The sequence below is a fragment of the Platalea leucorodia genome (genome assembly GCF_965183815.1).
Source record: "Platalea leucorodia genome assembly, chromosome: 7".
NCBI lineage: Eukaryota > Metazoa > Chordata > Aves > Pelecaniformes > Threskiornithidae > Platalea > Platalea leucorodia.
This window is the reverse complement of record NC_138829.1, coordinates 18,049,024-18,061,976: the sequence shown is the minus strand read 5'-3', so window position 1 is coordinate 18,061,976 and position 12,953 is coordinate 18,049,024. Positions and strand designations below refer to the sequence as shown.

General features: G+C 37.8%; 1 protein-coding gene across 2 annotated transcripts in view; it reads right to left on the bottom strand.

Moving 5' to 3' along the window:
- Positions 1 to 12,953, bottom strand: part of BTBD7 (BTB domain containing 7) — a 55,072-nt gene that overhangs the window by 26,719 nt on the left and 15,400 nt on the right. For both annotated transcript variants that reach the window (XM_082317953.1, XM_082317954.1), the window contains exons 2-3: positions 7,688 to 7,873; positions 1,488 to 2,567 (exon numbers count right to left, since the gene is read on the bottom strand). In XM_082317953.1, the coding sequence (XP_082174079.1) occupies positions 1,488 to 2,567; positions 7,688 to 7,769 (1,162 nt within the window). In that variant the 5' untranslated portion in view covers positions 7,770 to 7,873. The remainder of the gene's footprint in view (positions 1 to 1,487; positions 2,568 to 7,687; positions 7,874 to 12,953) is intronic.

Below are 12,953 nucleotides of genomic sequence, written 5' to 3'. Positions count from 1 at the left end.
ACAATCATTCACTGGAACAACCTCCCCAGGGACACAGTATAGTCCCCATCATGGGAGGTTTTCAAGATGTGATTGGACAGGGTGCTAGATAATCTTATCTAGGCTCCCCTTCCCAAGAAAGGTTGGACCAGATGATCTTTCGAGGCCCCTTCCAACTTGGTCTGCTCTATGATTTGATGATTCTGAGCCTAAGAACAGCTCATTCGAATTCCTGTAGCAGCATATCTCAGAAAACCTGTCCCCTTTGTTTTCTGCCAGTTTTATTGCAGTAGGATTGTTTCAACTTTCAGCATCATCTGAAAATTAGTTTCCTAATACCAACCTCTACAGAATATACAATAGTTCCGATTAGTTTCCCATATCTTTATCACTCAGTTTGATATAACTATTAGGAGAACCCATTATAAGTATGTTCTCTCCCTGCAGTGCTTATACCTGCTTTTTCATTCCCACTCCTTAAGAAGTTTCTATTTTACTGAAGTCTACTTGATAGTTTATATAACAAAGATTTCAGTCTTGTCAAATTTCATTTGATAGCTAGATGTTACTGATGTACAGATCTACTGTAAAAAGTTATTTTCTTAAAAAAATTAAACAAATCACGTTGCTGATATCTCGGTGAATTCCATTCTCCATTTCTCAGCTCAAAAGTAAAATACTCATCCCCCACCAGCAAGGCCTGAAGCAATTGCCATACCCCACTATGTATAATATGGTCACTAAATAGTTCAAACACCAACAGATGAAATGGCAAGCAAAGCTCCCGCCACCACAAGAGACATTACTAGTTCACCAGTCAGTGCTCTGACACCTCGCCAGAGACTGCAATAACCCCGGCCAGCCTCCATGTGTGGAAAGTATGTTATGAAGATTTGAGTGATCTTCAAGAATAATGGACAGAAGTGAAACTTTCTAAACTTTAAGTCTGAAAATACTGCCTGCCCCTGCCTTTAGTTCTGTACATCAAGAAGTAGATTCTAAAGACCTAGGACTAGTGCAATTAAGCCATTTAAAGTTCCCTTCCAACAGCAAGATTGCAGGCTTGATGTACCCCCTTTGACAAACTACAGAAATAATCATTCAAGTTTACAGCCTTGTTAACATAGAGACACTTCATAACAAGTCTATTTCCTCCTCTCAGCAAGGATCTCTTGTATCTTTCCCCTGTCGTTTACACCCCAAAAATGGGTTATAGATGAAAGCAGATGAAGATCAGAAATATCAAGACCAGTTATACATATCTGACATAAATAGCATGCTTCAATAATGATGTGCAATACAGGTAAAAGCTTTCACATGGCATTTCTTCTGTCCCTAGAAAACACAGATGCATTATCTACAACTTAGAGATGGAAAATAAATTCCTTTTCTTAAAGGAACTGTCAGCCATTGATAGCAAGACTCAATAGGCATACTTACACTGCAAAATAGCTAAAAAATTTTTCTAATACGGTCATATATTCTACAGCAAGGACAGTACCACATACCTTGTGCAAGCATGTTAAACTCCAAGAATAGTGCTATGTGATAAAGCTCCATAGCTTCTTCAGCCCTAGTCATGTTCAGTTTTCCTGCTACAAGAGCCTGAACTTCACTTAAACTGCCCACTGAAGGGCTAGAGTGCAAAACTGAGAGGTCCACTACATCTGTATACATACAGTTCAAAATGACCTTAGCGTATTTTTTTGGTATGATGGATTCATCCAATATAATTCTAGTTGGAGTTCGTAGAGTTCGGTCTGTGATTTCTTCACCAGTTCGTATCCTCCTCTGCAGCAAGTGACGAAAAAACGGAGATCGTGATGAAATAATAGCTTTGTGAGCTCTGAGCTCTTCATCTAGACAGTTCTGACTTCCACCAAAAGTTTCAACTAAGTCAGAGTTGGATGAAAAGCTAAGAACCACATCGTAGTAGCACATGTAATCAAACAGTGCGCGCATGTCAACATCTAAGGAATTCGGTGTTCCAAATTCTTCACTAAGCTGCACAAGGATATCAACATTTTGGAATCTTGAATCCTCCATTCCAAACTCTCCCGTATAAAGGTAGTGTAACAAAGCAGAAAACATAGGCATATCTATGCCAGCTGTGTTAATATCCATTATTATTTCTGCCCCATACTCTGGTGAGGAAGAAAGCAGCGTCTTAAAAAATGGACATCTTGCCGCCAATATCGCACGATGCACAGGAAAACAAGTTTCTTGAAATATTAAGTCTACATCGGTACAATATTTGTACTGATAAAGTTCAGCCATGTCTTTTTGTAGCGTCCTGGCTTCTGGTCTTGCCAAATTAGCTTGTAGATAAAGTTCCTTTAAGGCTGACGTCCCTTCGTATTCTTCTACCAATGCATTAACATCTCTGACATCCCAGCCTGAGAGGAGTTCACGCATCTGCTTGGCATGATCAGCAGATCGGCTAGATTTCCGACGCTTAATGAACTTCTTTTTGAGGGTCGCAAGACCAGAGGTTTTCTTTTTCTTGTCTTGAGGTTTCTCATGGCCATGGTCAAGGCTATACAGCTTTGATTCACAGCCATAACCTTGATGGGAGTAGGATGATGTCCCTGAAGGCAAAAAGGAAAATTGAACACATTTATTCTTTAAATTTAAAAGGAAGGCCCATAACACCTAAACAGTCCATCAATGTCTCTGCAAGTTACACAGTTTTTCCTTCTCAGATCAGATAATTCAACAAGCTGGAAACCTGACTGAAGCCTTTTCTGGCAATTAAGAACAAAAATAATTTTTTTGCATCTACAAAGTTTACACTTTTTTTTTTTAAATGTACTCAATTTTAAGAATCAAGCAGTGGCAGCTGATGTAGCTCTTTAGCACATGGCACACTTATCTAAGCAGGAAGAGAACACTATGGTCATAACGTTACAAGTGTCATTTTATTAACTATAGGAAGTGAAAAATACAGCCTTTTTAAAAACTTGTGTGATCTCAGTGAAATAGTAGCACCTCCCCCTTAAAAGTGTTTTTCAAATTCTGTTCTTCTAGCATTAAGTGTCATTTCAACAAGAAAAGCATACCTGGCATCAGACAGTTATAATCACAAGAAAAAAGGAAAAAAGAGAACACTGTACCAAAACATTCAGGGAAATTGAAGACAATTAATTAATTTTCAATGCAAACTTAAGAAAGTAAAAATTCTGTCATATGATAATCAAGTAATGCCAAAATTCAAACACATAAAATGGGCTCCTTTCCACAGGACCACAGATTCCATAATTTGTGCGTACACCCCATTACAAAGAATATGGAGAATGTAAGTTTTACTGTATTATTAAAGATATTCTTTGAACAGAGCATTATAAAGTATACATATAATTGTTTTTCCTCTCAAAAATCATTTATAGGGAAGTTGTGTTATAAAACAAACATGTCATGAAATGAAAAATGGATTCCCCTCAACATTAGCTGTGTTGCATACCTGACCTGTTCTGCTAAATGAACCTTTGCTGATTGTCAGTTTGAGCCTAGCTGCAGATACAGTAACACTGATAGCAATTTAGTAAGAAAAAGAGGAATTAGAATCTGCATTTCTAGAAGTAATGGAAAACTGATGTTTTAGTAAAAAAGTGGTTAAAAACTATAGTTTAAAACAGAAGCATGACTCTCATGTTATTTTCTAATCTAATTTTATTTACGGAATTTTCACGCTAAGCCAGGTAGTGAAAAACCTCAGACACAACAGGAAAAGAAGAAAAGGTACACAAACCCAACTACTAAAGAAGAAACCAGAAGAAAACATTTGCAAATGGTATACAGACTAATAACAATTGCAGGTTCATCTGAAATAGTATTTGTCCATTTTCTGTTGGGAATAGTTAATGTCTTTCCACTAGTACACTTGTAGACCTTCACTACTTGTTGCCTTTTTTGGATCTTTAAGTTCAAAGCATATCCAACCAGAGTTCTTGGGGCCTTTTTTAACTTGTTCTATCATTGCTCTCTCACAGTTCCATTTTATTTCAGGTAGATTTGATGTGATGCTATTTTGACAGTGATGTTATGGGCCAGTCTGTCAAAACACAGTGCTTTCAGTTATCATGTTATTTCAGATAAGTATTTCCTGAACTTTGAAAGACACAGGAGCAATTCAAAGTTGTATCTGGGAGCACAGCAACCATAGCAACCCAAGATTTCTGTAAATTGGTTTATTATTTAAGCCGCAATAATTCTAAGTAACCTTATACACCAGCTTTTATGCCAAGCTACTTAAAACTCCCCCAAATCATGCAACACAATGGTTTTGATTCATCTGTTAGTGAAAACTTTGGGAAGGAACTTTGCTTTCTTTGACCTCTAACCATTTTATCCATGCTACATTAAATTTTGCTTGATCAGGCAATGTGTTATTAATCATATTGAAATTTCAAGACATTAAAAAAATATCAATTTAAGTGACAAGAACAGCAGTATCTCAAGACAACTTCAACAAAGAGGTTGTACTGCAAAATCCAGCGTAAAAAGTCCTTCCACATGCTATACCAGGTATTACAACAGAAAAGTAGAGATTTAGTCTCCTGTTGACAGAGACAAGCCTAGCACTTCTGCTTCTTTTAAAGAGTATCAATTCCATTTCACAAGAAGAGTATAACTACAATTTGGTCACTCTGTAATGATAGATTGTGCTCCAAGAGAACGTGCCAGCTCATTTCTATTTGAAGTATTTTGGATTCTAATGGCAAATTTGAGTATGCATAATATTCTCTTACATTCCGCTGAAGAAAAACTAGGACACCAGAAGTCTCAATTTCTTTCTTCCCTGAGGGCTGCCATGAGGTACTACTTGCGCGCGAATCACCACAAGATACTAAAACACCATTCAAACCTTTGTGTACCCTGAGCTACTTACAAGATTTAACTTCAAAAGTACTGCACACAGTGTTATTAACCCTTACAAATAGATAAAACGCTGCTGTAGAAGTGCCACCACACAACTGTTTTTGCCAGAGGCAGAAGTAGAGATGGACCAGCATAGCCTCTCTGGGTTCACAACAGCTGGTGGCTCCATACCTCTCAAAGAAAGAATTTTAAGAGCCCCTTTTTGACCTGCCTGCATTCCTTCATGAGGCAGCAGCATTAGAAGTACGAAACAGAAGTTTATTCCCCACTTCACACTAAAAAGCACCAATCTATTAAATGCTGTTAAAAAGCAATAGCTCCTTCATGCCCCTAGACCATATCTAGCTTTGAACAGATAAATATTTACCAAGAAACAGATGACTGCCAAGAGAAACTACTTGGGCACTTGACAATGAATAATGGGATCTGTCTAGTCCTCTGCATGCCTACACATTTTAAAATCTAATTATAGAGCTCTTTTTAAAAAAAAAGATCTTGAACAGATGTACCACCCTAGAAAACGGTGTGAAATCCTCCTCCTGAATGCTGTAGACAAAACAGCAAGGAGATGACTAGTTAAGCCTTTGCTAAAACAGAAGTATTTTTTAAAGTAAGAACACTACATTATTTTTACTGATTTATCTCCTCTTCATAAACTGTAAGCAAATTCGGCATTAAGTCAACTAACATTGGGAGTTCATCCTATGAAAGGACGGTACTTAGCCAGATCAGGTCTCAGCTTTTAATATTCATCCTACATTTACAATGTGGCATGGTGCAGTGCTTTAATGGTAAAGCAGCACATCTAAAATGAACGCATAGGCCTGAATCCAGTTTCCAGGAATAAGGCGACTAATACATATTATGCAGCTATTATAACTCTAGTCTCCATATTTCCAATTCTACTTTGGGGCAGAAAATAGGTCAAATGTCTTCTACATTAAAAAAAAAAAATCTGTAAAAGTTGATTTAAAACATCATTATTCTGACAAGTGATGAAAATCTCAGCTACCGATTTTAGGACACATCTATTTTCTACTGAGACAGCTACACAAACCAATGATCCAAACAAGAGTCAAGATGAGAAAAAGCCAAACTCCACGAAATGGGAAGAAGAGATGTACGCCTGTGTTGTGGATAGCACACTTGCTCTGCTAGCACACTCATAAGTGGCACCATAATGTCAGAAGATTTCAGTAAGAATTTTAACTGGAACACTCATTTACCTTTCCTAAGATGAGACAGCCAAACGCATTTAGACCTTCCTCAAGTAAGTCTCAACCACAATTTTCAATAGGTAATGGGGATCAGTAAATTTATCGTGACGTACTACATAATGGGTTTCCATTTTGAATTTAATAATGAAGAGCATCAACACAACCTTCCACATACCAAGTGGAAAGTTTCTGGGAAATTTAATGAAGGCTTTGGAACTCTCCCCTCTCCAAATCTGCTCAAAAGGTGTTTCAGCACACAGATCTGCCTGTTTTCAGGTCTGTAAGGTTTCTCTTTGTTCAATACAGAGGCAGATAAAAAACACCAAAAAATGTAATAAAAGTGTTTTGGCTGTGATTTTAGAAAGTATAAACTGGGACAAACCTTTTACTATTGTTAGTTATGATACACTGAAAATACATAAAGCCTTAAGGGAGACTTTACAGCACGGATATCCAAGATGTTTGTACTAAAAGTTCTCCCTTGACATGCCACGACAACACACACACAGAATTTTTAGCCCAGAGCACAGGTCTTTACATGTAACAGTTTGTGGGCTGTCCTCTACTCAGATCTCCAAAAGTTAGAAGTGTCACAAAAGCTGAGACAAAAGAAAAAAATTACAAAGCGAGTCAATTTTTCCTCTGCTAAGGATATCACTGTACTTTCAGTGGTGATTAAGAAAAGAAGTAACACTGAATATCAATAACTACTTATTCAGTGTTGCAAGCCAAGGCATAAAGGAAAGAAGTGTTTATAAAGTATTTATGTTATTTACTGCTAAGATCATTCTTCAGGCTGTCAGGGTTGGGTTTTTTTTAAGCAAGATTTATCTTCTCAAAAACTGCCTTATTTTAGATTCATCACATAACTATTTATTATTTATAGCATGACAGTACTTAGATCTACACTGAGGTCTTTTTGCACTAGACTGGAAAGCACATAAAGGTAATACCTGCCCCAGTTACGACTGGGATAAGAAAATAGTTTCTTAAGAGCACTTCAGCTCACATTGAAGCAAGGTCCTTTGCTTGTAAATAATACTGTTAGGACAATAAGGACCCCGATTCCCCATTTACAGGAACAGGAAAAGGATGGGAGAAAAAGCCATCTTCAAGACTGCTTGTTACTTTAACAGGCTTATTATCAGATATATATCCCTTCTAGCAATAAGGAAGTAATTCACTCATATTAGACACAATGCCAATACTACAATGAACACTGATGATCAAGAGTTTTATATGCTCTAACACAGTTTCACAGAAAATCTGAAGACGACGACTAGAAAACGGTAGATAATATTAACAGATAGCAACTGCTCTTGAACTGGGAAAACTAGCATGCATGGTTTAATTACCAAAAAAATGCCACTTTATTTTATTTAAATAACCTGGCATCTGTTTACTAGCAAATGGCAGATCAACTCATTGCATACGTAGGCCAAACAGATGCTGGACAGTAATGAATTTCATGCACGATTGAGATTGAATCCATTCAAACTGGTGACCTAGAAAATAAAAGCTCTGCATAACATTACTGCAAGCAAATAAAATCCAGTGCATACCCAATCCAGCAAGTCGTTTATGTAAGTCACAAGACAACTGATAAGAGTTACCTATGAATGTCTGTTGTGCCTGTGAATTTCCCCCTACCCTTGGGGAACACGAGTGAGGGTAGTTAGATGCATTAGCACCCATTTTCTTCAGTCACTCAGGCATTCCGCCTGCTGGCTCTTCAATGTATAATCCCATAATCCTTTATAAATCTTCAATCCCAGGTCCAGCATTCTGTTCCTCCATTTCTGAAGAACAAAAACACCAATAAGTTACTTCATTTTTTTTTCCAGTAGGTATTACGTGATTTAGATAAAATAAACTCAGCCTCCAACACACAGTATTTTCACAAATTAAAACCTCAAACATTTCCAAGGTAGCTTTTTATTTGAAAGATTAAACCAAGATCAAAAATACATTTTTTTTTCCAAAATAATTTGTAAGTTTCCAAAACACTCACAAATCAGTATGATAAACTGCAACAAGGAACAGGATGGCTATCAGACTTTTAGCTAAGAAATCTTCAAGTAGGAGTTGATCTAGACTAGATATGCTCCTTTAACTATACCAAGAAAAACTTTTCATCCATGCCGATATGTTTACACACTGTTATAAAAATCCCAAATTGAATTATACTGAGAAAGCAGAAGCAGCCAGTCCCATTGGACTGCATCACTGCTTTCAGATGCATTTTGATTTCATACCATTTACGTAGTTCTCATTCAGTCCTACTTTTAAAGTTTAGACCGGTACCTAGAAGTAGGTTTATAATAGTAAAAATAAGGTGTTTAAGCATTCATCTACTGTTTCATTAAGCATTTGAAAATCCTTTAGGAAGTCAATTCTGAGGAAATTTGGACAAGGATTCATTGCTAAACATACAAACAAGCACATTCTAATTTATTCTTGTATTAGCAGTGTTAAAGTATTAATACTGCAAAATGAAAGAGACCACAATGAAGAGCTGCTTACTGTCAACTGAACATGTGTGCCCCCATCCAAAACAAACACAAATGCACAGATAAAGAGTCATACAAAGGTAAAATCTATACTAAGAATTTTTTAGGCTCCATTCAATATTATGAACATGTAGCTAAATTTTACCATGTTGTCACAGGTGTACCTATATTTGCTATATGCTCCCAGCTTTATGTCCTTTCTCAGTACACCTCTGGCATGTTAAATTGGACAAGTGCGTGCCATGCAAGATGGTGTGTTTCCAAGGAAGCTGCAGCACTGTTCCAGTCTCTTCTCCCTGCTTTAATAATCTGTTTATTTCTGGCATGAGGAGTTCAGAAGTGGGAGTTACCATGACACTGGGGAGGTGAGATATGATTCTAAGCAGAGAGGCACACCTGGCCTCTTAGTCACAAATGCAGTATGAAAAGTGGTTCCTGGGGAGCAGAAAGTGAGAAACAGGCCACGAAGAAGGCTGCAAACTGCTGTAGGCACAGGGGTAGGGGGGAACAAATGCCACAGGATTCAAGGCTGGCTACATGAGGAGGAAGGGTAGAGAAGGGTTTGGAAATCTGGCTTAGAGATGTGGGTATGTGAAAAGGTGAGACACAGGCATCGGACTGAAGCATTATGGAAGCATGAGAGGGCGCATGATCTCCAACCATCTGATGCTTTAGAACAAGGTTCCTAAAAATCAGGCCTTTTGGCATTTGTGGTCTATGATATCAGACATTTTCAAAGAGGAATCACAACACCTCATGCTAGACACTACACACAGGCAGAATCTCTCTACTCTAGAGAGTGCATAGCCCAGGTTTGCCTCGCACCGCTGCAGCCTGCTGATCACTGGCTGAATTCTGCTAAGGCAGGAGATGCAACCATAACAACACAGCAGCTTTGCTGGTGTCACACAAGCCAACTTAAGCCCATCTACAGGCCTGCAAATGCAGAAAAGGGGAACTCCCACACCTGCCCTCCCTAGCCAGGTGGCGATGTCTCCTCAATTGCATATAACCCAATGCTTTTCTTGAACTTCTCTCTATGCGGATTCAGCTTGCTACCGATCAGGGAACAGAAAAATAAAATACCTTGCTACATGAATAGTGAGCCTGCTCAGGATGAAGTTAAAACCAGAGCACACGCAAAATGGGCAACATCACATCAGCAAACACAAGCTGTTGGATCGGTTCAGTCCTCGCCAATGCATGTACTCATTTTCTTCCTTATGCAGAAATAAGCTAGCTATTCTAAGATAACCAAATCCATATGGATGCAGACCTCTTCTCCATACATGAAAAGCTCCACTGATTTAAGAAAAAAGACTTAGAAAATAATTTCATTAAAACACTGACACTCCAAGTGATTTGTGTACCCACACAGAATATGTTGCTTAAATGTGCCATCCATTTCCAGATGGAGTTAGTTACATTCAGTACAAGCTTTGTGGAGATTAGGGTCGCCTTTCAGTTTGAATGCCAACTCTCTCACAAACAGAGGCCAGCATCCTGAGTAGATATCCCAACAACTTCCCTTTTCTCAGCTAAAATTGGACGTGGTTCATTTGGACAGAGTCCTGGAATAACGCCATTGCATTCCACTTTCCTCTTCTGTGTTCAGCTGTGGTGTGATAACTTGTCTATTAGATGCCTACTAATACTTTTCAGTTCTTCCTGACATGGGAAAGAGCCCAGGAGCGAAGTAAAAGATGGGGGGCGGGAGTGGTGGGTTTGGGTTTTTTTGTTTGTTTGCTTGTTTTGTTTTTTTGTTTTGTTTTTTGCTAACAAGCACTAAATATACAGAACCAAGTCTCAGGTTTGAAGTTAATACCCTCTACCTCCTTCCACTCGGCAGCAAGCATGCTCCACAAGATGGAAGGAATGTGATCGAGGAATATATGCAACTCTTCAATACCATTAGCATTCAGTGCTCGAATTTGCAAAACAACAGGATTTAAATTAACTGAAAAATGTAAACACCATAAAAAGTTCCTAAAACATCTCATATATAAAATAATTTTATTCAGAGGCTTACCACAAGAACACTGTTACACATCAAGCCTGAGTATCGTGCAGAATTAATTCACTCACTAATTTAAAATATGTAACTTAATAATACAGGACAGTGTAAAACCAGTGTCCTATTAAAACTGTATACATAAATATATTCATTTATATGAACTATAGATGTATATTATATAAATTTATATAAATATATAAGTAAAACCAAACATGCCAGGTTTCAGTGAAGGAGGAATTCAGTGCAGAGTAGGCACTGTGGTCAGCCATTTACAGATGCCAAAACTTCCTGTGCCTCCTTTCAAATTTAACCATGCACTGCTTGCTCGTGTCTACGCTGGCTGACTTCTTGAGAGTATTTTGCATCTTGAATTCAAAACACATTGTAGTTCATAACAAAGCATATTGTGCCCCATGGCTCAAAACTGAGCACAGCTTTAGGCCCACTACTCTCCTTAACCTCACAGATCAATCGAAAGTACAATCTTTATATGTTTTTGTTACATCACTAAATTTTACAAGATAATATTGTATAACCCATGCTGTGTTTCCCAAACAATTTAAGCTGGCAGCAGTGATGAACTCTGTCCTGGGGGAAGCCCTGCCTTCCTCTCTGCATTCTCATATCCACTTTCCCTACTTTGTTCTGACTCAAATATTCCACGAACCAGATAAACTGACCCACATTAAAACCAACCTAGACAAAAAGTTTAAACAGTATCAGTTACCCAATTGGTTTGTTATGGCATCACATGAAGGCGTGTGCCAGCACGGGTTGAAAAAGAAAGAGGACCACGGAAACAAGCTGCTAGAGCCAGGATTGCATCTTTTGACAGCAAGGTATACTTGAACCACTCATGGATTCAGGTGCTTTTTTTCGTTTGGTTGGTTGGTTTGTTTTGCTAGTGTCCACTTCAGCCTCTATGCAAACCTAGTCTACCCGCACAGAAGTCAGTCTTGCATGTAACCTACTGAGTCTAGTACAAATGTAAATACATCTCAGTTACCGCATAAAATGCCAAATCAAGAATGCCATTTCCCATGGTAAGAGGCAGTTGTAGAAGGAGATGAATGTAAAAATGAAGCAACACCCCCAAACCACAAACAGTTAGATCTTTAGCTGCAGAAGGAAAGAAAGATTTCATCTTTCCCTGCATACCAAAAGCTTCCCTATTTCGGCTTAGCTGAAGAATTTTTTTAACCTAATTTTAGCCTCAGAATACAGGAATTCTTTTGTTTGCTTTAAAAACTACCATCAGGTGAACTTTTTCTTGCCCTTCTGTTAAGAGTTTATATGCATCCACGTAAGCATTATCAAAAGGAAACTAAATTCAACATCTGCTGACCTACCGAAACAGGATCTCTTGTTGAGCACAGTGACGCACACACAGATGTGAGTTATGTATGTATACATGTACACAGAAAAAAAGTTAAATATGTCAAAGCTTGTATAAAAAAAGCCTGCACTGCAGAAATAGCAGTATATGAAACCAGGAAGCTTTAGAAGCTAAAATTACCATCCTGAATACTACAAAAAGCACAGAAGTGATTTTCAGATTATACTGATACTCAGAGCAGAATAAGATTTAAAATAAACACAAATCTAGTTAAAATTTTCAGTACCTGAAATAAGTTCCTCAGTCTTCTCAATACTTGTCACACTGAAGCTAAAATCCTAAGAACCTCAGACGACTTGCATCTGAGGTGCCTGGGCTGACAGCCAGGACTTCCTGGATTGGGAATTCTGATTGAACAAAAAGTCTGTGTACAGAATGGACGTCGGGTAACAGTGACACTTTGTTTATAGTCATCACTCAATACAAAGGTTTCATAAATTTTTCTGTAGTCCACTGGGATCCAATTAATACAAAGGGCAAGGTGGGGATCGTTACAACACGTTTTGCAAGCAAAAACATTTGACTTTTTCCCCTCTAGAATTTTAAGAACTTTTTGTATTTCTTCTGGAGCAGTTGCCATAGGATTATGAAATAGCATAATACTAAGACCAAAGTAGGAAATCATATCAAATACCTGCACATACTTGTACCAACATGATTTTTCAGGTTTTACATTTTACTTAGCACATTTTAAATTTACTACAAGTAAATGACAACACAAGTATCACAAGCATACCTTACTCATATTTGCTTAGATTTTTATCTAGACCAAAAATACCATGCTATTTTGCCCCAACAGTTCCTTTCAAGTAGCAAGTGGAACTGCAATGCAAGATGAGATGACAACATCCAGCAGTAAACTGGTACATTTGGGGGAAAAACCAAAAAATTTTAAAAAAATCAACTTTTAAAAGTGATAACCCCAGTAGGGAAATACTCCAACTAAGTTTTAGCAACAA